The sequence below is a fragment of the Amblyomma maculatum genome, chromosome 8, assembly GCF_055883805.1.
Source record: "Amblyomma maculatum isolate TAMU_Amacu chromosome 8, ASM5588380v1, whole genome shotgun sequence".
In the NCBI taxonomy this organism is placed as follows: domain Eukaryota; kingdom Metazoa; phylum Arthropoda; class Arachnida; order Ixodida; family Ixodidae; genus Amblyomma; species Amblyomma maculatum.
This window is the reverse complement of record NC_139351.1, coordinates 42731376-42757989: the sequence shown is the minus strand read 5'-3', so window position 1 is coordinate 42757989 and position 26614 is coordinate 42731376. Positions and strand designations below refer to the sequence as shown.

At 44.8% G+C, this 26614-nt stretch overlaps 1 protein-coding gene across 1 annotated transcript in view; it reads left to right on the top strand.

Moving 5' to 3' along the window:
• The first annotated feature begins 20986 nt into the window (after window positions 1-20986).
• LOC146181055 (uncharacterized) overlaps window positions 20987-26614 on the top strand; it is a 44919-nt gene continuing 39291 nt past the window's right edge. Inside the window, exons 1-3 of the mRNA XM_084575686.1 lie at window positions 20987-21072; window positions 22500-22603; window positions 25929-25958. Coding sequence (XP_084431812.1) covers window positions 20987-21072; window positions 22500-22603; window positions 25929-25958 — 220 coding nt within the window. The remainder of the gene's footprint in view (window positions 21073-22499; window positions 22604-25928; window positions 25959-26614) is intronic.

The following is a 26614-nucleotide window of genomic DNA, read 5'->3' as shown; positions in this document are numbered from 1 at the left end:
GAGTGCGGCCGCGAGCACGAGCCATTAAAGGCTCTACCCTAAAAGGACCCTGAACTGTGCGATGGTGATGAAAGCCGGATAGATATCCAAGTGTCTTCACGCACGACTGCCTGATTAAGCGAGACATTGTTAATTTGTGCTCCGGTGCGGTGGATCAGGGCAGCACAGGTGCGCACGCCTCCATTTCGCAACAAACAATCAGAGTGGTTCGGTTCGCGACGCAAAGGGGCGAACCGGATGTTTGCTGGATGGTAGTTACTACGTCACACATGAAGATTTTGCGGCCTAGGAGCAAGTCAATAAAACTGCAGGAGTATGCGCTGACCCTTGATTTCCTCAAAATGACAGCAGTTCTTGCTGAGGGTGTAATTGCTATCAGAGCCCTCGCAGAGGAGCAAATAGAAAGTGTCGTCCGCAATTCCTTTCAAGATGTTGCGCACCTCCTCCTATTCTCACATAGCGGCATAAACATGGCGGCAAAGGACTAGCGCGTCATACATGTAGGTGACGTAGCTTACAGGCGAGGGCTGCACACGCGACTGTTTTTTGTTCGCGGCGAGCTTCAAACCATCTTCTAGTCGTATGGGAGCACTAAGCTTCTCTTTCAAAATTGTCAGATTCATTAATTCCTTCTCGTGCGTGTCATGGCTGTGTGTGGCTGTGCCGGACAAGTATTAAACTTTCTCCAGCTTCAATGGGATCCAACTTTTTCTTGGTAGTGCCACGTTCGTACATAGACATTTTTATTCAACGTTGGCGCCGTAAATGATGTCACAGTCACCGTGATGAGCCATGACCATGAAAGTACAGGGACAACAGACTTCATGGCTCCCGGTGGTGAGTCAATAATGTCCGTTCTGGTGTAGCAACCTCTGTGAAGCTCCGTAGTGCAGTGCCCGTGCGATCATGTACCGAGGATCCAGGAAGCACAAGATTGGAAAGCGCGCACCTCGACCAGGATGTTAGGTTGAAGAAGCATCTACAGTGCGTAAACACTGATGTACAGGCACTAAGCAAGAGAAAAGCACATGGCACAACAGAGTCAAAGCAGAGGCCACTGCAAAGGATTCGGCTAACGAGCCCGCGCCCAGCGCACACATGCAATTCGTCCGCCTCATCTTCGTGCACTCGGCGTTAGGTCTGACCGACCCCTCCACCAAAGTAGTCGTTAGCGATTCTCAACAAGCAATTCGTGACTTTGATGCAGGTCGTATATTCCGACAGGCACACACTAACCTGCGATCTCTCCCCTTACCATCTACACCTCGTCTTCTCATATGGGCGCCAGCCTATGAGGCGCTCAGCGGAAACGCACAGGCGCATGTTCCAGCCCGAAAACTCAGCTGCCGGGCGGAGCACCCTGCTCAGCCTGCCGCTTCCTCTGACACTCCGCAAGGCACTCATTCATGCCTTGTTACATACACGGACATCCTCCAGCATTATCGGCTCGAACGGTGCCTGTACCACCCTGCACACCGGGAACTGTCCCGACGCGAGGCCGTCCATTAGTGCAAAATACAAACAGGAAACTTTCCAAACCCATGGTAATATGGCAGACCTTTCTCAAATCTTATTGCAGCTACGGGCAAACACTGCTCACAACCGGCCATATTCATTCACATGATGTGGACCTGTACACGATACAGCTAGCTCAAACAATTCAGCTAGACTGGATGCACGGGAGTCCTTCCTGCGTACGATCGAGCTCGCCCAACCGCGACAGCTCATTTTGCGCGCATTGGAGGCCGGAGAGCTCCAAGGGATCCCTGCTGACCTCCTCTAAGCAGGGCAGCAAGTCTTTCGGTTCGTTCTCCTATTTTGGTGTAAATAAAGAGCTTAGGATTATCATCGGCTCAGCAATATCTTTATTTCAAAGTCATGCTTTGTTGTAAGCAGAGAAAAAGAACAAAACTGCATACTTCATATTTTGTAAAGTGCCGGCTCGAATTGCGTGTTTGATTTAGGTGCGGATAGTTTCGAAGCAAAAATGTGAACTTTTATTTCGGGAACATGCACCTTGAAAATATGGCCTTAATGCCCACAATTCAGTTGACTGCGTTTTCACGATACAGAATAAAGCTGCATAATGAAATAAACGCTCATCAAAGCTGAGTCAGATTGCACACCCAGCAAAGTATCCAGCTACCACATGTATAGAAAATATGCACAGGCTTTCTCAGCTTTGATGATGCTGAGCCTTTATAAAACCCTGGCGTTTTCAATACTGGTTATAAAAACCCTCTACTGAATAAAACAGGGCATTGTGGAAGTACAACACGTACGATGCCCTGAGGGGTAGTTGGAAAACAAAATTATAGTGTAAGATATTATTTTCTGGAACGTGGTTTTGAGCCTTAATGCATAATACTGGTGACATTAGAAATAAATCAGAGAGCTGTTGACGTTTTGCACTTGGTGCCCATGGCAAAATGACAAACGAGGGGTTGCAGTATGGTTTGGGCTTTGCATCGCTCGAAGTATGCGAATTTCAGGGTAAAATATTATACGAGGAAAGCCTAAGGGGCAAATTGACAGCAACAGTTTGGCACCTATAGTATTTCGATAGCAATTAAATTTAAATAAAAAGAGTTAGCTTAAACGGAGGAAATGATCAAGGAAACTGACGAGTAAGTATATAGGGCGCATGGGCAGATAAATAGCGATAAACAGCAGGTAAAGGTCTCAGAAGTTAAAAATTGGCTCCTCGAAACTGGAAAAGGCAGATCAGGCAGGAATATTTCTTTAAGAACTCGATAGGCAGTGTTCTATTTTTTGAAGCCGGATCTTGGTGCCTTAAAAACGCAGCTACAAAAAGAAATTTAACCGAGGCAATTACACATGTGCAGCGACAGGTAAATGCGTAGAAACTGCATTTCTTATATTTGAATGCAATGGTATCCATCCTAGTCTCAATGCAGGCGTAGTCACTGCATCTGAGGCATTAGCGCATAGATGCACCAGTGATTACGCGAATGAATCTGCGGTGCGAGTTACCAAATGTCGTTTAGGACATTGGGAGTTGAAAAGAAGAAATATGGTGTGGTTGAAAAGCCGATGGATAAGCCCATTCAAAATATACAAAAACACAAGCATGTTTGAAACTGTTACCACCTCCTTTCTTAGGGCGTGCTCTCATGATCGATTCACCATCTTAACAGTTCATTTAAATAGTACAGAATCGTGTGTTTCCTTCACATACTATACCTAATACAATATTCAAGCAAACAAGTGAAAAAACGTTTTTATGAAGCTGCATTTTTTTGCTAAACCCAAATCTACAAATTCAGGGTGGCATTTATTGCAAATACAGTCAAATCCACTCTTGACAAATCGAACTGCGAATGAATAATAGTGCTATAACCGATACTTGTTATTACCGTATATTGCCAGAAAAACGAAATGAAGAACATCAGATTATTTAATGACAGGCTTGCAGCTTACAGTATTGACTTCTTTGCAGGAAAGAATATAATAATTCATATCAGTCAGCCATGACTAATTCACGAATGTCCTGTTCTCCAAATGGACAAACTAACTACTGCAGATAAACAAGGAGAGGACCAATAGCAAAGATGAAGTCCGGCTCCATCGTTCACTTTTAACATCGGTTCCTTTTCATTGTTGCTTTTAGCACAGTTTACAGAGAAGAGGATTGCCTCAACGGTGAAATCTTCACTTTTCGCAACTGAATCATCGTCAGGGAAGAATTCAACTCTCGACGCGCCACCGTCATCAATACATCAAGGAAAAAGAAATCCGTGCTTGCAAGGAATGTGCACCTCAGATATTGGCGCAGTTAGGTGTGGTGTACGTGACCTCATCAGCGGAACATCGGCGCCGGAACCCGAGTGTTAAGAAATGTGCCGCAACAAACACAAACACAAGAGAAGATACACAACACACTTGTGTTGTGTATCTTCTCTCGTGTTTTTGTTTGTTTCGCCACATTTCTTAATACGATGCAGCACCAACTAGCCCCTCAAGCCGTTATTCCGAGTGTTAAGTTGAGGCGCATTCTCAGAAACTTCTAACGGACAGGTCGAATATAGAAGAGTACTGAGTGTTTGCTCACCCTCAGCGCCGATGTGGCATGTTGTCCTCTCCCGAGCGCACGACTGTCGTGCGCACAGTAAGAAGGTCTCTTTATACGCTCGCTTTCGCATTGACAGCGCAGCTTTTCCTGTGTGATTGCAGCATTTCCTAGGTTTTGTTTCATGTGAAGTTGGCTTTTAGCTACCATACTGATTTCTCATTGCCTCTAATGTGTCTTAACAGCATTGTTATAAGCAGTATATTCTACAACAAAAAAAGTACTCAAGGTTACGATTCTGTGATAGTTTATTGTTAATTCCAATATGTTGTTTTTGTCGCTATCGTTATAACTTGGTTTGACTATGCATTTTTTGTTCGCGTGGTCGAGAACGTCGATATTTACAACGGAAGGACTACAGCAATAGCTTAAAAACCTAAATTTTGACGATACCTGAGAGCACTGCAACGTGGAATGAACGTTACGTACGGCGGATTTCCTTCTCTACATCGCGTTGCGGTTCTCAATTCGAGCAAAAACCCTCTCCTGTGTTATCCACGTTTCTGTCGCATACAGGAGAGTAATGGCAGCACAAAGCGGTTCGATGAATCTTTTTTTTTTCTGAAAACATGGTTATAAATTACCGTTAATGATCCCGTAGGTGGAAAACCGAGCCACCCTACTACTTTTCCTCTGATCATTTTGAGCTCCCTATCTGATTTAACTGCCTCTCCAAATAATTTTTTCACCATGTCTAAAATTTCACAACTTACTGCACACTGCTTTTCGATTGATAAACTGTTAAATATTATACTATTCGCTTTTCACATTCATTGCAAAGGTTTCTATTTTCTCTTTCCTCTCTCACCCATTTATTACACTTTACAGGTGATCCCCTATGCTACCTTTTCCGGTGTCGCCAGTGAATCTCAAATCTTCAATTTGGTATTCACGACCTTTTTCCAACCCACGTCTCACCCTAAACATTGATGAATATCTTGAAGCTACCATTTTATCCTCCCAACGACGTGTTTCAATGGGATAAAACAATTTATAATGCCGCCTTGGTACGTGGCTCCACAGTCACTGGGGGCGGAGGCCCAGATATTTTCATGTAGGTGGTGGTCGGTTACGTGACTGGCAAGGAACGCTTTGGCCAGCAGGCTTCACCATGTTCTGGTGACTACTATTGCTTTTCTGGGTATTTCGACCACTATGCAGTTTTATATTTGACGCGAAAGCATCACTACGCCAGCCAGCTTGTACCTTCAGCGTCAGCGTCGGTAAGTGTCTGAAAGAGCGCCAACTCGGATGTCTCCTTTCAGATGGAGGGTGACATTGAAATCTGCCTGCCATAACATTCCAATTAATATTGCCCTACGCCACGTAGGCAAGTTCATAAGACATGAAACTGGGTTCAGCGTAGAACGGCGGTGAACTTTGATGGGTTCAACGGAAGGCTGGTTGTGTTCGCTGCAGCGCTCGTGTTCGTTGTTGTGTTCGCTGCAGCGAAAACTTTCGCTCTGCATTCGTTTCCGCAGCGTGCAATCACTGTAATTTTACTTTTACCCAGAATCCGCCACCTAATTGTTTTGCTTTTAACCTAAGCCGGATACGCTATGTCAACGCCATCACTCTGCCACCACATGTGACAGGATCCAACATTTTAACGAAGCCGCCATTGTTACTCAAGGAACGTTTAGCATGCAAAGCATGGCTATTAGCCTAAAAGCAATGCGTTCGCTCGCCTTGCACTTTTGTTCGATTGAATCGGAGAGATGCCTCAGATATGAACTTTTGTCACTTTTCCCTTGATTGTAATCCTCTTGTTTACAATCAAGAGGAAAATTTACCCAAACTACTTGTCACGCGTATGAGAGGTATTTGAGAATGCCGGAAGCGTAAATGTTTACAGCGCAAATATAACCCAGTGTCTCCGCGCATGTACTTTGTTCCGTAATCCCGTTATAATACGGCTTTTAGGGCCTTGCACTCGGCTCGTGTTGTCCCTCAAACGATAACGGATATTGTTGAAACGATCAGGCTTCATGAGATTTCTCCAGTTGCCATTAAGGCCTAGCCAGAATTCTGCATAACCACCACGTACGTGCGAAACGTAACGCATTTAAATATCTCCTGAGTGCAGGTGCGCACCCGACGCCTGATGACGTACGCACTCTGCAGCTTTTCCAACGTGGGATCGACTGCTGTGACGATGGGAGCCCTCAGCGCCATTGCACCCAGCAGGTCCGGCGACGTGGCCTCACTCATCTTTCGGGCACTGGTCGCTGGATGCATCGCGAACCTCATCACCGCATGCACTGTCGGTACGCCTGCGCTTTGCTCCGCGGTGGCAGTCGTTGAGCAAGCGATTCGTTTCGTGGGCATAAAAAGAGCTTAGGCCGGCAAGATAAAACTGCACGGAACCAAACTCTTGTAGAACTTGTAGACGCGAGCATGCTTGTTGATTTGTCCTTGATTAGTATTTGTCTGATTATTAAAGGAAATACCTGTCATGCTAGCCGATTGTTAAGTTTAAAATAAGTTATGGTTGAGTACAACCGCGTTTAATTTGTGTGGAAAAATTGGGTGCACCTAAGACAAGGAAACATGAATTTGTATGAACGTTGGGGAAATTTTTCCTCCCGGAAAGGGAAAGCAGATTTCGGTACTGGCACAAGCCAAAATGCACGGCTCAGAATGAATATGGAAGATCTGACCATCTCCAGAGTGCATTTGAATTTTCTTGGCGGAAGCACATTTAAGAATAGGTTTGTAACGGAATGAATACAGAATAATGCGAAACAGTTTCATCCCTCATGAATGGTGCCAACAGATTCCGTCACCATTTTGTGTCTACAAATCGAAACTTATACTTTAAAAAGGTATTTCTTTCCACGCCATGAATCACAGCCCCCTCTTTACCGTGATGCTGTTGCAGACAATGATGCTGTTGTAGACAAGAAATGCGGGCTGTGCAAAGTATTTTGCTCGCCTGTTTGACTTAAGTTTGATTGGCGATATTATCTGTCATCAGCTTTAATGTTGAACGTAGGCAGTCTGAGAGCAGCATCACCACCTACTCTTCAGTACATTTGCGAATTTTCGTAAGTGCGAAGGCGCTTCGGTTCCCAGCCGCAGTCATTTCCCTTTAGTCACTATGCTTATCTAAAAACAGTCATAAAAAGCTTTTACATAGGACTAAATATCTTGCTTGAGGTTGCTTGACTTGAATTTACGTTTCGATAATTTTGAGGAGAGAAGGAAAGCTAACACCTTCAAATGAGCAGATCTTTGGACGTTGAAGTGTAAAATGCCGGTCACACTTGCCAAGGGCTCTCCAATGCAGCTCTACAAAGGAAGGTTTGAAGCATATGCCGACTCTTAAAGATTACACGCGCAGCGGCAAAGTAATTTGACCCGCGTACCCAGAAGCACTATACCCCTACTCAGCAGTTGCATCAAAGTTAGCATGATTTGTTTCCCAGTGGACAGCTCGAGCACTCTGAACAAGCCTGAGCGACTCTGAATTAGATAGCCGATATTCCGCTCAGGAGGCGCAGTGTTTAGTCTCTCGCCTTTATGTACCCAAGGACGCAAGGTCGAATTCCAGCCGATGTGCCGAAAGCTCCTGTGGCTTGCACGATATAAGTACTTGCTACAGCTTGTCTCATAGCCGGAGCCGCTTTGAGGCATTATACCCCATAAACAAGAGTAGTTCATTGAACAGTAACTACACGGTCACTGGTGACTGCGGAGGGATATCTGAGAGCCTTGTTCTTAGAAAAAGTATTTTTAAGCAACACAGGTTAAGAACAAAGCATAAAGAATCACTGTGGTGCCGAGCGAGAAACCTGTATTTTTTCTTCGTTTCGCAGGCACCATGATAACGAACAAGTCAAACCCTGCTGTGGCGAAGTTCAACGCCACAGATTTTCTCCACGGATGACCTATCCCGCACAGACGCCACATTGCAAGCTGCAACGCGAGCGCAGAACATAACTCTCTACCTGCTCACAAGACTAATAGCTACCTGCTTACGGTGACTGGTCGCATCTGCAGACGCATACAGAATATTTTCGGAACTTCTACATTACAGCAACAAAAATATTTGGAACGTATTTCACCTCATGGTTTCATGCCCGAAAGGAAAAGTAAAAGTTTTAATATGTTTAAGGGCAGTCGCAAGCCAAAGCAACACATTTCGTCTCATAGGCGGACAATTAATTATTTCAAAAGCTCACATGACTAAGCGGAAGAATCCCATAATTGTACCTGCCTCATCGTTTCTGACGTGTCCGACTGCCATAATTGGTACAACTTGTGCGATTGACGCCGTATACTTAATGGCACTTTTAATAAACAGATTTCGTCGCTCGCAGGGTTTCGGTGGTTAGGACGCTTGACGGTTTATTCAAAGGAGGCCGTTCAACACCAGCTGGGACAGCCGCTTTGCTATTATCGATTAACGCCAAAAGAAAGGCGCCCCAGTATATTTTTAAAGGAATGCATGTTAAAGAAACCTTCAATAATGGCGTCAATCATAGCGACAGTCGATTTCAGAAGTTAAACTGTATAAACAAACAAAAGCAAATATTTCTTTTAATCACTTCTAAGAATTGCAAATTTTCTGAGGTGCGACCAAACTACCAGTTGCTTACAAAAGGGTATGCATGCAAACTTACTCTCTACATGGTGCAATAAAAGACAGACGTCCTCATTTGAAGCAAGAATAGAGGGGTAGATTCTTGGCTGCAGCTTGTCGCATTGATTTAATTCTTAATTTTTTAAAAGAACTGTTCAGCGAAACTTTGGATGTCAGTGTTGATGTTATAATGAGAAAAAGTGACCTTTCCTCAGACAGATGGTGATTAACTGGCAGTGCCTGCCAGGAATTGAGTGCATGGTGAGTTTTAGGACGCCACAAGAGGTCATCACAGACTTTGGCGATTTCTGTGGAATGTGAGGGCACACTGAATATCTGGTTCTGCATAAGTGTCAAAAATGTTCGAGTTATAGGTGGAGCATCACTCATTTGGCAGATCGGCGTCTAATAAAACCAGCTTATTCATGTGTGGTACTACAATAAAAGTAAATGGGAATCGAGCCCGGTTCCTTGGATGGCCAATTACACGGTACAGCATGAACTGGAGGACTAGTTGGTCAGACAGCTTAAGGTGACGCAGATTGTCACCACCTGAAGTTGCAGTGCCACAGCAAAAGCCAAATTGTGATCGAGTAATCGAGGCTTCATAAATCATGAAGCCCTGTGCGAAATGTATTTGCACACAGCGTGTATTGTCATATCTCAGAAAGAGAAAAATTATCAGCTTTCTTGTAACTGTAAGAAACTTCTCCATGCTAGAGTGATACGAGGTGATATTCTTGCTACATGTGTGTATTTTTCTTTTTCTGCTTTGCCAGAGTGTATATAGCGATAGTATCCTGAATAAACTCACGTTGTCGGTTCAGCGCTGTGTTTGTCCCCTTCTCTCGTCTAGGACTTGTGCCGTTGCGCTGCACCACCTAAAGAATCGGGCGGTCTACCCTTCAGCCCATGGTTAGTCAGAGCGGGGCTACTAATCTATCTTGTGCTTTTGAACATGTATAATAGTTTGCCATGCGAATTTATGCCAGTCCTCATGTGTGAGATATTGTCTGCATATATTAGGGTGATTTTAGGAAAATATATTACACGAGTATCTGAGCACCGAACGTGAACGAGGATCTGCAAGAGAATCTGTAGACGGGAGGAAAGCAACGTTGTCTCTACGTCTTGCGCTTAAAAACTGAACTCATGCCTTTTAATACTGTTTGGATCTATAATATGTATGATCGTGACGGTCACTGCGTGCGAAGTTTTGTTTGTTATATTCAGAGAGCATAAATTTGCCGTTTGTTTAGAAAGCAATTATCGTGTTCATTCTACAGCCGCCACTACGTACAACGGCTGCCATTTACATCAAGGCCACCTTCATAGTTGCGCAGCACAGTAAAATCAATTCGTTGGAGGCACTCAGGAATATCAAGTGCGGTATAACGAAAGCTTTTCTTGCGAATCTCACCACTTATTTGCCGCTCTTTGACTTTTTTCCTTCTTTATTTGTCTGTTTTTCTGCCCTTTTTTTTCTTTTTTGCTCTTTCTACTTTTTTATCTTTGGGCTGTTTTCATCTTTTGTTACCGTTCTTGATACTAGCTGTATCGCTTTTTGTCTCTTACTCTTGACTGACTGTTTTCTGTGTGGTGACGCTTTTCAACGTGTTTGAAGATTTTTGCCCGATTTAGGCAGTGTTTGAACAGTTTTTACGTCCATGATTTTTTTTCACATCCGGAGGCTAAAACGACGTCCTTGGCTACCTTAACATAGAATTCAGGTTCGTGACTCTACTGAGTTACTAATTAATCCATATAAAATGAATTTTGCACAACATTTTTTCATCCTCTACCTCATACAGCCATTGCTTTATCATGAATCAATTCATTATGCGAAAATGACTGACACCCTAAGCGCAAACACAAATCCGGTCCATACTCACGAGCACATAAAAGCTTTCGCCTTATGTCTAGTGGCATCGGCGCTGGTGGCCTTACACGAGCATGTGCAGATAAAAATGAATTCGCACAGTGGCACATGTTATTACTTTAATTTCAGAAATTGTATTATTCAGTGTGTTGTGTTCTCCAACGTACAACGCTTTTTAAGTGAAGTTCTGACACAAGGAAAAAATTTAAGGGTCACGCGCAGTGTCCTGTAATCGCTCAAGCGGTGGTATTTAAATCGAACCTCATTTGGAGTCTCTTATTTTTCATTTAGCTATCCGCGATCAATCCCTCGCTTAACGTTCGGCTGAAGATCTCACCATCACCAGATAAATTCAGGCTAAGGTGGCCGTATTTGCATGTTGATAAAAGAAAATGCTCGTACTATGGTCTTTCCAGTTATGATGTATGGATGCGAGAGTTGGACTGTGAAGAAGGCTGACCGCCGAAGAATTGACGCGTTTGAATTGTGGTGCTGGCGAAGACTCTTGATAGTTCCTTGGACTGCCAGAAGATCACATCAGTCGATATTGTTGACCATAAACCCTGACTGCTCATTGGAGGGTCAAATTATAAATTTAATGCTCAGCTACTTTGTTCATCTGATAAGAAGTGAGGAGTCGCTGGAGAAAGATTTGATGTTGGGAAAGGTTGAGGGTCACCAGAGAAGGAGTAGGCAGCGAATGCGATGGTTAGATGGCATCCTCGAGGCGCTGCCGATGAAGTTATGTGATGTTAGGAAGATAGTGAGACCGGAAAGCGTGGCGTGATATGGTTCATAGGGTCACGAAGAGTAGCACACGACTGAACGAATGAACTGAACTAAAAGAAAATGCTATTTACCAAGAGATGAAAACGTGAAATATAAAAGGTGGTATAAATAAGAAGAACATTGGAGAGCATGAGAAAGGAGTAGAGATTGGAAAATGAGAAGTCGTACGAAATGCACTTGTAACAACATCAAAAGAAAAAAGTCTACATCAGGCATGTCTTGACCGGCCTATAAGATGACAGCACATAACACGTTACTTTGCACCATGTAAATAAAGCATACACCCTAATATGTATATTTATATATTTAGATATATATATATATATGTGTGTGTGTGTGTGTGTGTGTGTGTGTGTGTGTGTGTGTGTGTGTGTGTGTGTGTGTGTGTGTGTGTGTGTGTGTGTGTGTGTGTGTGTGTGTGTGTGTGTGTGTGTGTGTGTGTGTGTGTGTGTGTGTGTGTGTGCGCGCGCGCGAGCGCGTGCGCGTGCGCGCATACAGGTTGCTATATATATAATTTAAAACTTGCGCGAAAGAATGACAATTAGAAATCCTTTGCCCAAAATCATTCTTAACGCTATTGTTTTTGGAGTGTAGAATGTAGAAGGGATATCTTGCGGAAGAGAGTTCCACGCTTTAGTCAGGCGCATATGTGGCGACGTATAGTAGTTAGGTGAAATTGAACTAAAATTATCTCTCGAAAGCAGCGCGGGATTTACTACGGGGAATAGTGAACAGGGCCGAAGGAAATGGCGCCTTGTCTTGTAATATTCTGTAAAGAAGTAACGTGCTGCTTTTGTAACGTGTTTATTCATGGAAATGAGTAAAGTCATTTATTTCCGTTCTTTGAACAGGGGTCGGAACGGTGAGCCAATTTCTGCTGAGTTCGTACATTGCAAAGCTCCCTTTTGTAATATTATGAGAGGTGCAAGATATGCTAGATATGTGAATCCCCAGCCCTGAATGCAATACGCGATATGCGACTGAAAAACGCAAAGGTGAATTTCCCTTAGAATTTTCATATGGAAGCACTTTCTTGCTTTAGACTGTACAAAACATGAATATCGCAGCTTTGTACGGAGAATATTTTGAACGCAGTTTCCAATTCATTTAACTGTTCAGAGGGATGCCTAGGTAGGGAATTGTTAGGTCCATTCTAAACTTTTAGTGCCAGATTGTATATCACAGGGTAACATATTACTGAACCTATAGGCTCATGTAAAGATGGTGTGTTTATTTTTGTCAGTATTTGTTGAGAATCTCTGAGAGAAACAAGTCAATAAGATATTGAAATTCCTGGTTTCAGACTGACCTTCTTCAGACCTTCTTCAGCTTCAGATTAACCTTCTGAAGTTACTAAACTTGCAGTGTCGTCAGCATACATTACCTGAATGGCTCATTTTGAAAAATCTGGCAGGTTGTTTATGTTTTAATCGAAAACAGGGCTAGACTTGCCTAAATGACAGGGCAAAGTTTAATGAGGTAGCAGCGTTTCCCAGGGAGCACACGAGCTAACTTCAGCGTCCTTTTCTTTTTGGCGCCGCATGAGAATATCAGGAACACCAGGTAGCATTACTCCCCTTTCTAACGAAACAAAAGCGGACACTGGGCGCGAGTGATCTTACCCCGGCTGAGGAGGTTGTGCTACGTAGGATCCGAGTCGGGGTGGCCCTCCACCTGCTCTGACACGAACATGGCCTCAAGATCGATATATATAACAATGTCCAGAATGTCGTGTCTGCAAGTCAGAACATCACGAGGCAGATATTCACCACTTGTGGGTTTGCCCGGCACGGAAGCCGACGAGAATTCGGCCCCTGACGGCACCTTTCGCCGAACAACTCATCTTCATACATTGTATGGACGCAAGGGCCTTATCACCGCTCTCTCTTGAATTTTATTAGAAAAGCCAACCTTTTTTCTTTAATTAAATACACTCTTTAATTTCTTTACATATTGCATTATGCCCTTAGGCAATAAACAACGTTATTAAAAAAATCAATAGATAACGGAAGCGGGATAGGTGTCCTACGCAAAAACCAAACAAATGCATTGCGCATTGCACATCATCGACTGAAATACAGCGTCGTGCGGAGAACATGCCCGACCTCGGAGCGTCCCGACGCGAGTGCCGCACTTCCGTGACACGACGCCAAACTCTAAAATCCAGGTAACGCAACATCAGTTTTTCAGACAAACCAGGCCGGTGCTCCGGTGTTCATATCCAAATTGCTCTCTAGAATGGTATTGGACATATGAACGATGGAGGTTGTAGCGGCGCGCTTCCATGCCCTGCTGTTGCTGAATGTGAATGCCCGCAAGTTGACGAGCTTCCTCGGCACACTGAACAAACTGCTTGGCGTCTGACGTGAGCATATGGTCATCAGTGCAGCACAGAAGCATGGCATCCAACATTGTCAGAAGGCCGCGTCTGTAGATCGGGCGAAATGGTGTAAAACGCGTCCCCTCTGGCTTGGCCATGTTGTAGGCATAAGCAACGTAAGCGAGAATCTCGTCCCAGGCTTTGCGCTGCGAGTCTACGTACGTTGCGATCATGTCGGCTATAGTCTTATTGATTCTCACCGTGAGGCCATTCGTCTGTGGGAGATAGGCACATGATTTTGCAATCGCTCGTGTGACTGAGATCTTATACTTCGTGATTGATTGGTCCGTAAACACCATGCCTCGATCGGTGAGGACTTGGGACGGCGCTTCAAGACACAAGATTTGCTTCATAAAAACCTAGGAGACCTCAGATGACGAACCATGCTTCACTGCCTTGGTTTCCGCTATCCGGGTGAGACAGTCAGCCGCGACAACTATAAACAATTTGTTACCGGCTGATGACAGCAGAAATAGGGCCAGAAGGTCGATGTCGATTTGGTCAAACAGCGTCTGAGGCGACGCAATTGGTTGGAGCAAAGCCGCGTGCTTGAGAGGCGGAGTCTTTCAACGTTGGCCCTCGCGGCAGCCTTTGATGTAGCGATGGACGCGCCAGCAAATTTAGTCCAATAATAAGCTTGACGAACTCGGGTAAGTGTGCGTGTGAAGCCCAAGTGGCCAGAGATAGGCTCACCATGGCAAGCAAAAAAGGGTATCGACGCGCAGGTCAGCCCTCACTACTAGGAGGTGCGCTCGGTCAACAGTGCTGGAGTTTTCCTTGAATAAAACGCCATTCGGGGACAGAAAGCAGACAGGCTCTGACTTCATCGTAAGGCAAGGGAGCAAGGAGGGAGTGAAAGAAGAGCGAGAAAAAAGGAGCCGTATTGGAGGGCTGCTGACCAAAGCTGTAAAGGCATTCTCCTCCTCGCATTTTAGTAGTCTCATGTGTGCCCTAGACTTTTTTCTGAAATTGCTGGGGTGAAAGATGGCTATCTTCCGGTTTTATTATCATTATCACTTCGTTAAGCTTACTCACGTTCAACGCTCAGTACTTTTGTAACCCTGATAACAGCGTAACAGCATGGAGTAACGGAGTTCGCCAGACCACGGAAAGTTGACTTTTTTCAGCAGGAGTGTAATCTATGTACTTATGGAGTGAGTGATAACTTCAGTGCTGGCAGGAATTAACGCTACCGACCATCGTCCTCCATCGTGAGTACGTCGAGAGCCCTTGTCTTCACAGTTTATTCTGTCATGCTGTCATTGTGTGGTGGTAGCAGTATTTAAGCACAGTCTGCTTCATGGTAGGCGCTGTACATTAAACACTTAAGCATGCGTTGTCGTGCTTTACTTTTACTATGGCAAATGTAAATCAGGGGTAAATATGTGTATGCGCCGGCTGCCTGCTCCCCGACCAACGATTTCTTTTTTCCTTTGTCACCTTTCTTAGACAGCTATAAATTTTTGCTTGTGCGATTTTAATTGGCCTAATATTGACCTTGATATATTTGCAATTAAGGGCGTCGATCAATGACGCATACTGCTTAGTTGCACTCATGGTGTCCTCTTCCTTGTATGTGTATGTGTTGTGCTGAAGAGCTAAAGGAAGCTGACAGAATCCCACCGGCGTGTTGTATTGTGAGCTTAGGGGAATAGCGGTCACCAGAACGCAGTCATGTCTCCAATTCTAGTGTGATTGCTACTCCTAACTCTTATGTTAACAAGCACTCGTCGCTGTAGCATTGCGGCTCCAAACGCCCTATTATCGATCCAAAGGCATTACGTCTTACACTAGATGACGTCACCACGAAAAGAGCACCGAAATAAGTTGCAACAGTGCTGAGGGAGGATGGCGAGGAAAGTTTTAAACGACGTAATATAGAACGCGTGTTATTCAATTGTGTTCTATGAGCTGTTTTGCTACGAACAGTGTGACACAAGCACAGAATGCTCAGAGCGCGTTGCGCATTTTGCTTGCAATTTCCAATGCTTAGAGGATGACGAAGTTTTCTCGATCATGCGAGTACACTGGAAGTGAAGTGTGGGAAGTCCTGCACGGGATGAATTCTGGCATGTTCCCGGGAACGAAAGACAACCCCGTAGAATTTTAGAGGGCGGTTTGGCCCCACATTCAGTAAACTCTTATTAGGCCGACACTGAACGTCGCACTGAACAGAGAGTTAATCCCACACTCTTTTGGCCGAGGACGTATTATGCTGCTTCCGAACCCTGACGCGAATCAATGCAACTCATTGGTATGTCGTTTTATTATGCTGCTCAATGTCGGTTGTAAAATCCTCACAGCCCTCCTTCTTGCCCGCGTCAACCTTGTCTTGCTTAAACTAATTATAATCTACCAACTTTTCTGTTTCGGGCCTAAGCTAAACTTTATCTGGGATCTGATAGCCTGCATCCAGCAATTGTGGGGATAGGGGAATGTAAGTCATCGTTGGGCAAGAGAAGAATTGTCTGAAACATGCCTATTGTTTTGATGTCCTTGCAGGTTACATTCCCTTCTATGGCTTTAGTACGTAGCAAAGTCAGCTGTAGGCCATAACAACGGCAGACATCTTTCATAACCTGCCACGCCAAGCTTTCCCGTCACTAGGGGTGTTAGGCGGGGCTGTTTCCTACCACCCATTATATTCGTCCTTGCGACAGATCCTTTTTTCGCTAGAATGGTCTCAAACGAAATGCGCGGCTGTCAATGTCAGGTACCGCCAGTGTAAGAATGCTATCATATACAGACGATGTCTTCCTGTTGGTTTGTTATAAAGAGCGTTTTGTGGAAATTTCGCTCTTACGTAGAGTACGCCCTCCTTTCGAACGCCAGGATCAACATATGTAAAAGTAAGGCGCTATAATAATGTCGTCAAGTTGCCTCACTACAAATATTCTCGCCCTCTTTGAACACGTCACTCTCCTCGGCATGACGTTCTCTACGGGCGGCGTTAATCGGTCACGAGGAAACTGATTGTGAATGCCAATCGAAATTAAGCAGCCGCGGCATTTGCCGCGCACTTACCGCTAAAGGAGCTGGCATATTTTGTGAAAATTGCCATCTGTTCGAAACTTATGCCACTCGCACAACTCCGGTCATACGAGAACTTGACTACTAGCCTTAAGCCTAGATTTGAGAAGGCAGAGCTGGTTGAGCACATTAACTTTCGCCTCGCCAGCGAATACGGGGGCGCGAGCCCACTGAGTCTTGTTAAATTATGCCGACTGTTGTGTCTTTAATGGGTATGCGAAATAGTCGACCATAAAGTTTACGTTGGGCGGCCTTTACTCTTACACTGGCTAGGAACTAGCCAGATATTTGTACCGCTTGGTCTTCGGAACAACGCAGCAACATCTCTCACACCTCTTGCATTTTGAGCCGCTTTGGCGGTCATGTCCTTTAATTTAGAGAAGATAATTGCAGATGGAGCATGGAGAGCAATAGCCGTGTGGAGATCAATAGCAATAGCTCTGCCAGGCGCTTTGTTATTCTGCGTTGACCCTAGACATGCGCCACAGGTACACGACGAACCAGAAAAGGGCGGATGCCCATTGCTCCAATCTTCCGCACGCTGTGAGAGATTTCGTCTGTCGCACTGAGTTGGGCCTCCACCACACCAAAGGGAGGGTTTACAAACGGGTCATAGTTTCTGATACGCGCTGTATTTACAGTGGTCAGGTTGAGCCTCACACCCATGTTTTGAAGACTGCATAGCAGCTCGGAGATGGGAGCTTTTTTCATTCCAGTGTAGTGTTGAGGAAGGCCTCGGGGAGCTTTGGAAAAGCATTTAGGAAAATCAGTAGGATTGATCATTTGGCATAATAGGGACGCGCCCGTATACTTTCGGCGACCACATCATCTAATTTGTTTCATGCTATTGCGTCTTTCAGTACTACTATGGGGTTACTTAATTTGCCAGCTGTTTCCTCCAGGAGTCAAAGCTTTCCCCGGAGGTTATCAACGTTTTATGTCGACAACTGCCGTCGAAGTGATTTGAACAAGATTCTCGCCACGAAAATCTCGAGCCTGTAGCTCAGCTACGTACTGTCGCGTACTGAAGAATCCTGACCACGCTTTGACAATCTGTCTTAGTTCTGACGCGTTAATTAGCAAAACATAACGCATGCTTTTTGCACACGCTTTTCACGTGAGAACAGCAACCTTTTATTTTATTCTAGGACATGACAGAAGCGTTTGAATCTTTGAATCCGGAAACATGGTCTATTTTATTCTTCCCGCGACTGTACATCTGTGAACCCAAAGGAGTACGCACGGCAATAAATATGTTAGGCGGTCAGAGCTCCCGACGGTGTATGTTGCAGCTGCAGTTTTGATATACAGGCTGTGACCATATACTCACTGTAAAATATTTTGTCACTTCCTTATTATTTAGTATTGAGTGCTGTTTTACTATAATATGGTACATTGTTGTCCCAGTGTGTTTTGTTCTTTTCATGTTTTTGATTTTTTTTTTTCGGAACCCACGCACAGAAGACACTTTGTCCACTAATTCAAATGTTCCATATTACCACTTTTTCCGGTTAACCAGCCAATTCATTCTTCATTCATTCTGCACTGCTGATCATGATTTATCATTTCGCCTTATCCAGCGCTACGGGCAAACATTAGGTGTAGAGCTCGTCTATCACTTTATTTTATGCAGGTTGTTCGGCCGAACAGATGCCATCATCGCCATCGCCAATGCTTAAGAAAAACATGAGAGGAAACACAGGCGACTTATAAATTGTGACACAGCTGCTGGTTATGTAGCCTGTAGGGTTGCACTGCAGCGAGTATTGTTTAGCATCCATCTAGTGGTTAAGATGCTCGCAAGAATCAAGTCGATGAGCTTGCACCGAACAGGGTTTATTGGAGCAATATGCTGGAGGGCCTTGCTGCCACTTCGGCGACAGTCCGGCCGATGATGATTAGGATGACGACTAGTTATTTCGAAGTTTTGTTTGTGGCAAGGCCTCAAACCGACGACAGTTGTACCTCCAATAGTAAGCGTTCAAGCGTAAGTGTACGTGTAGTCCGAGAACTCCGATACACACTGAGCCTTGCCGGGAAAACGAACACTATCGCGTCAACTATTAGGCATTTTCGATAAGTGTTCAAAGGTTTTTTCAACACCTGCGAGTATGTGGCAAAAGTTTGCTGGTCCAAAGTGGCGGTACCCTCTAAGAAAATTGCACCATTACTGCGTCTATAACACCCTTCAGGATCGAAGGGTGGCCTAAGGCATTGATGCCTGCTTTTATTGGGGGCAGCAAACAACACTAAAGCCATTAAAAGCAGCATAAGTGCCTGAAGCACTCTTTTCCGATACTTCTGAAGGTTGTCAGTTGTAGATAAGAGATGTGTCTTTTGTAGTATGTGTGAGTTCCGCTAGGTTGCACCACTGCTTCCCCGACTATATATTTGGGTGCAATAAATCCTGATGGTCTTTGACTTGCTTAGCGGGGGTGGGATCACGAAGCTATTGGTTCGGCGCACTTCCGCTCTTCATATGAACGACGCCGCCGCCGCCTCACTCGGGGCGGTGCTTCGCCCACCGCAGCTGTTCGACTTTAACAGCCCAGGCACCTGGCCGACATGGCTGCTACAGTTCGGCGACTCTTGTTATGGAACGAGACTGTCCACCGCTGCACACGAAGTCCAGGTGCGTTCCATTCTATACTGCATGGGGCCACAAGCAAGAACGGTTCTTGCTTCAACGACGCTAGCAGAGGCCGACGCCAGTGACATAGCAGCTGTCAAGAAGGCGTTAACAGACCAGTTCGTCCACCCGCTCAACGAGTTGTACGAGTGTGCCCGTTTTTATTGCCGGACGCAGCAACCGGGATAGAACTTTGATTCATTTTTCACCACGCTTTGCACCATGGTAAAGCACTGCAGCTAGTCATTCTCAACTACTCAAGATAGGCTCGTGCGCGACCGTTTCGTCGTTGGTTGTGTTGGACCGCAAGTTCTCAGACCAACTTTGTCGAAGCCCGAAGTTAGTTTTGCAAGAGGAATCAACGCAAGCACGTCAGCACAAATACGCTGATAACGAACGCAAAATTCATGACTAGAACCGCCATCGCTCGCTGTCGACGCAACGCCCATGCGAATAGGGAAGCCACCGTCGGTTAAGCCTACCCATCATTGCTTATTCTGTGGCCGTGCGTCGCATCCGCGTTCGGACTGCCTATCTCGTCAGGCTTCCTGCACATTCTGCATCAAGAGTGCTCACTTTTAAGTCATCTGCATGAAGAAAATGAAACCCGGGAAACAGGCTCAAAAAACTTCGGCTAGTTCGGCGGAGCTCCACGCAGTCGCGGAAGCCCTTCCTTAAGGGGTTTTTAAGGTTTTTAAGGCCAGTGCGATTTTTCACAATGTGCATTCCGTGTTTCATGTACTTCATGTTTAGAAATACACGATGCCCAAGCGTTTATAAAATAGAACGTGCATTAGCTTCCAAACCCCACGGTCACGCTCACAGCGTGACTGTAGCAGAGGACAGAAGATGAAGTTGACTTACAGAAAATCGCAGGGGCTCGTTTTTGAAGGCGTTCGATGAGAAGATTGCAGTAGTCCTACATCGCGCACCAGGTAACGTGCTCAACTAATGCAACTTTTATACTCCACAAAACTGTATTCCTCAACACTGACGCATCGTTTACAGTTTTAGAAAGTGTATTCTGGTCGCCTCAAACTAGATTTATTTGGTCACGCCAAGTGGTTCGCTCTATGCCTTACGTCCTGTATTGATTGGCCTTTAAAAACAAAATCCTTAGTTGGTTCTTCTAGTCTTTGACAGAGGGAACAAATCGCTAATTAAAACCGCTTTTTTGGCGTATCACGTATGCTTCTCAATACGCCATTACTGTACTCTAATACTGGGCACATGTCCTTCGGTTATCAATTCTATTCAATTGCCGGCAAATCTATCAGTACCAGTATGACTGGACTTTCCGCAGACGTAGGAAACAAATCAGTCACTTTGTGTACATTAGTGAGAGCATCTCGCATATAACGTTACATAAAGCATCACCCTCTGCCGCCCTCCTAGTACCTGTAGTGGGTCAGATTTTCTTAGATACAGCATATCGTTGATAGAAGTAGCCAATGAAGGAACAGATAGATTAACCATATTGACTTATATGCTTTTATTTTAGTGTTTTATTATTTATACAACGTTTGTTCTCGCCCTTTTATCTTCTTGCTTTCTGTAGTGTCCTGTTTGATATTGACCGGAAAGCGTCACAATCAGAGACTAAAATGGCGGAAATGTCGATGATGCGTTCGGGGATGATGCGATCCTCCATGCGATCGGGAATGTCAAGGATTGCCATCCAACAGCCACCGTGAGTATGTCAGCAGCTGATTGCAGAATTTCACGAGGTAATTATTATTTATTGAGTAAAATGATTCAATCGAATTCATCAATAACTCTTTCTAAGGGGCGACATGTATTAGTGCATAGACCACGTTCATGCTACTGTCATTTGTAATCTTTAGCTAATGAAGCTGAATAGAGTACCAGAGTTGAGAGCTGCGGTAAGCAGTCGCGATTAGCTTTATAGTTTTTGATAGTGCGTTAAGCAGGGTCATGCGTGATCGTTTACCCTAATACATCAGGTAGGCGCCCGGTTGGGTAGAACGACGTCCGGCAAACTAACAGAGGCGTTATTGGGTGCAACTTGCGAAGCACACCTGCGTTATAAAAAGACATTGCTGGAGTAAGAGGACCTCTTCTAGCTGCACGAACGGCAAATAGATTCAAATGCTAACCTTGCCGGCTGCACTCACTAGCAGTGACGACAGAAAGGGTAAATACATTAGTCTTGCGCAATTAGTCATACTAGAGGCAGATCACGGAGATATAAAAGGCTAGACAAAATAAAATGTCCGCAAACATATGTCAAGTACCCTAGAACTTTTTCCTATAAAAGCAATGAAGAACAGTTTTCAAATTTGGCTCATTAAAACATCGAACTGCGTCTTCATGTTTAGAACACGTCATTGCTTCCCGGAAAACAGAACATGAATACGTCGCGATGGTTAAGCTTGCATACGTGACATCCGAGGTAATAATCAGGGTCGGCTGCATAGTCGCTACTTGCTCACCAAGATTTTCTCCTGACATCTGCATATCTGACCTCATGTGTCAGCGGCTGCGGTAAAATTTACTGGACAATAACGACATAATCTTACTCTACACTCCTCCTTTGCCAAGATGAGAATATTTGCATGGAACAAACAGTCCTTCGTTCCTAGGGCAACGTACGAAGTAAGTTTTTATCAAGGAAAAAAAAGTATTTTTAGCATCGAATCATCACTCTGTTTTTCTTACGAATATTCATTCTAAGCAACACAAATATATCGTAAGATTGGTTTGGTTAAGCTTGGTTTGTGAGGTTTACCGTCCCAAAGCGACTCAGATATGTTGACGTCGTAGTGGAGGACACCAGATATGTAGATCTCCTGGGGCTCTTCAACGTACACTGACATCGCACAGCACACGGGTGCCTTGATGTTCGCCTGCACCTAAAAGCGACCGCCCAGGCCTGGATTCGACCCCACATCCTAGGGCACGGTAGTTTAACGCCGTAACAAGTGCGACATCCCGCGGGTTATATATAGTAAGACTGAACCAGTAGGAATTAACAAAACACTCCGTGTCAGCGGAACGTGCAGACGCAACTCGAATTAAATGTAATATAAACTCAGAGCGAAAGTCACCACACGATCAAAGTGTTTTGACAGCGTATTTGTTGCACTTAAATTCCAGGCCCGCCAGCAACGTGGTAATGCAGTACTGCGTCCTGATTCTCATCATATTCATGACCATGTTCGTGGTCGGCGTCGGTGTCTGGTTCGCTTTCCTCAAGAAAAGTAGGCACATTTTAAAACCTAATTATTTAGTGCGTTCTCAGTCTGTTCAGACCCTATGCACATATCTACGCCACCTTGGAGCATTACCCTAACAAATATTTTATATATCATTAGAGAGATTTAGCTTAGCGTGATCCGTGATCCGCTACCGTGCGTGGGCGGGGAGCACAAGCAGATTGGTCCCGACGCGGCAGGTCTACGGGCGGACATCAAGTATGTGGCGCCATCTATCGGCGTCAAGGGGATCTGGTCAAGCGCAGTGGAACGCGCGGTGGCGGATTGTGGTGGGGGACCGCGGATCACGATAAAGCTAAAGCTCTATTACCTAAACTCACTAGTAATGTAAAACAAGGATATCCGATTCTGGTAGTATTTGGATGCTTGGTAGACAGCTAAAGTGGCATGAGCACAAGAATACACTGGAACAGGTACATGACGAAGCACTGCTCAAATATTTTCAAGACCTGTGTTTACCAGACGCCCAGTAGAGCCACGTTGCCCCTATATATGATGCAGTTTCCGTAAATACAGGTACTGACCGTGTCAGAGTTGAATGCCGCCTTTATTATGTGTCTTTGCTTGTTCTAACGTCAATCTAGCTAGAATCACTCATGCCACATCCTGAAGCCTCACTGTGCATTGTACTCACCAAGACGCCCATACTTCACCTACAAAATACTGAATGCAAAACTTCAAATGAGTGGTGGTTCAATGCACCGGATTCAGAAAGCGTGGTTTTGTAATAATTATTTTTTTGGTTGCACTTGGTCAACTGGCATTGGTCGACCAATTGAGAGCCCTCATTTTTCCAGGAAGCATAGTTTTGTAGTTATTCATTCTTTAGTTACACTTGGTCCACTGCAATTTATCGACGAAGTCAGAGTGCTCATTTTGCCGCTACACTGAATAAGCGCTTGAGAGCCCATTGGCGCTTTCGCTCACCACCGCCCATGATGCGTATGATGGAGCACGACTACGTGCTTGACACGCCTGACATAATTCACGGAGCGCCTTGTGTTTAGAAAACAAAATTCTGCCATTATTTTACCTCAGATTCCTGCATGGGCTCTCCGAGACCAACCGAAAGAAACCATAAGCATACTAGCGGTATTGCCACATCGCGATCATGGTGTGCTTAGCGTTGGACATTCACTTCTGTACTCCTCTTCCTCCTTTCATTAAATTCCATTCACTTCCCAACGAGACAAGCTAAATTAAAGCTAAAGAACTGTAAGAAAGAACGCATTTTTTCCAGCGGCTGTTTTGGATGTGCTAAATGGCACATCATCAGTCTTGATACCTGTCGTCAAGTAGGGTAATTGTTATAGAGTGACTCACAAAATTTAGACCACTGTCACTGTGTATCACCTTTAGCAAGTTCATGGCAATGTCATCCCATATATTCCACTTTGATAGCCTGGCCAATAATCCTGGGCATTATTATTTTATTTTCGAAGTTAGAGCTTCCTAAACGCATTCGTTATTTCGAACTAAATGACTCAAGTTGATACCGTGAAACTGCTCCCACAGACAGCGATTGCCATGTTAAAATGCTTGGTATCAGACAACGGCCGCCTCGTCGTCTGCTGCGGAACTGTGTCTGATAGACTGACGATAAAATGTAAAGTAATCCTTACTGCTTACACAATTTATGGCATAGCGCACAATGGCTTTACTCAGGATATTTCCCAAAGAAAAAACAGTTAAACGCTGTCTAGTAGTTATTTCCCAAAACATCGACCTCGATCCCGCACTCCCCCCCCCCCCCCCTTTGCTGCCATAAACCCACCCAGTTGACCGAACCGACCGTGCCTACCCCGCCGTCTGCGCAAGTGCTGCGGCAGATTCCCTGCGCCAGTAAGTGAGAAAATTAACCAGAACAGGTGGTAGGAAAAAAATTTAAAAAATAATAATTCTTGAGGAATCTTCCTCATACCGTGGGAGTTGCTGCTCTCAGCCGCAAAGCTTGTGTCCCCGGTCGGGCTCCAATCATTGCTACAACCGTTGCTAAGGCCTTGCCGCAAATAATCTCAAGTTTCTTTTCCTACGGAACTGCGGGTTTTAAGCATAAAGAAGGTTCATCACAGAGTAGCCCATTTACTATATAACGAAGTGCTGATCATTCACAAAGTACTGTTCGCTGTGTGTACGATGCGAAGCAATACAGGTCTAGCTAAGATTCTGGAGAAACAGGCATCTAGAGCGCCGTCATCCGCCACACTCGCGGGCCGCACTATTGCGCTAAGTTTGCAACATCCTGTGCTGTAAGCCTTCTCCGTTTATCCTCTTCTTCCATGATGCGGCTGGTGGTAGACCTGAGGCTTCAGGTTTTAAACAATACAACAAACCACGGGATATTCGGCGCGCGGCATTCTCTATGACACAGCGCCCTAGACAGTACGCTGCTGCCAACGTTATTACTGCTGCGCCGTTCGCTATTACTCGAAGATTGTACAAAAACGCGGTCGGTCGGCGCTCGCACACGACGTATTTTGTCTGTTGATGTTGCGATGTGTTTGTTTATATTTCGTACTACCTGATTGAGCGTGTCAGGACGCGCGCCTTATTTCATACTCCGCAATTGACGTGCATTTGAATTCCACCCACAGACGCCGCTATTTTCCAGGCTAAAACCTCGATCAGCGACCAGAAACCCCATTTGCAGCACTAGCCGTTTGTTCTGCCGCAGTTGACGCTACGCGTGCACAAAACATGCAGCAGACGACGCGGCGTCGATATATATGTTGTCGAAAGCTGCGAAGGTGGCCAGATCAGCAAGCAGCACACGAAGAAACGAACATACAAGCCTAAAAATCTCAGCCGCTCCCATTGAACTTAGTCTTTGAGGCCTAATTGCTGGGCACATCAGGAATAACAGGCTATAAATGGTGCTTATTCTAAACTTGTTGTTAAGACCCCTTTCTGACACCGTCTTCCCAGCAAATAAGTAATGCTTCATTTGAAAGAAAGCTGTAGTGCCTTCAGCTATAAACTAATACACTGTGATGCTTCCAGCTATTTATTTGTCTTGCAATTTTTAAGTTACATAATCTGAGCAGATGAACTTATGAGTTCCTATGTTTGCCTGTACCTAAATTGTTCGGTTGTTTTTCGGGAACGTGACGGTGCCTGGAGCAGTGGATATGCAGTTTATCAGTACGCCGCTAATACATCGCCTTTCATATCCCACAGATCCCAAGCCACCCACAGACGACGGTATGGTATCGAATTATTTTGGCACCTCTTACTCAGCGCTGTCACTGAGAGGAGATTATAGAGGTAGTGTACATTTTACATGCTCCTACTTTATTTTTTTAAATCTTAGATGACGTGACTACCGTCTCCCCTGAAAAATGTAAGCCGCTTACATATATATTTATACCCTTTGTTTCGAGCAAAACATATAATCCCTAATCATAGAAGATAAAATGCGAAAAGGAATGATATATAGACGCAAGCTATTCTATATTTTCTTCGTGCCGCTCGCCTTACTGATTTCCTCTTTCTGCTCCTCACTATTCCTTTGTTTCTGCAGCCCCAGTTCTGGTGCTTGCGGCGATTAGTACCAGATACCGGGACTGGTGAACAACTTTTTACTTTTTTGAATGTTTTACCACAAAATACAACAACAAAAAAGAAGCAAACATGCGACGGCGCGAAACCTAAGGATCGACCGATGGAGGCAGACCTCTAGCGTGAAATCTACGTACAGTCTTTGGCACTAGTCGCATTGTATATTTTGCATTCCAGTCTAATGGTGGAGCACGTACGGAGCTCCTCAGGGTAGAGCTTCATGATAGAAAGGAAAGCATTGCAACAGCTTGTAAGAACTTGTTAATTTTTAAAAAATTATGTAGGCTACACTATATGAGTCAGAGACAAAGCATGAGATCAGGTTGCTTTCTTCAAATATGTTACATAATGTCCTCTCTGTGCCACTAACAAACCGCTTGGTGAATTACACAAAACCTGAATGCATTTCGTGTAGCAATACAACCACTCGATGTTTTC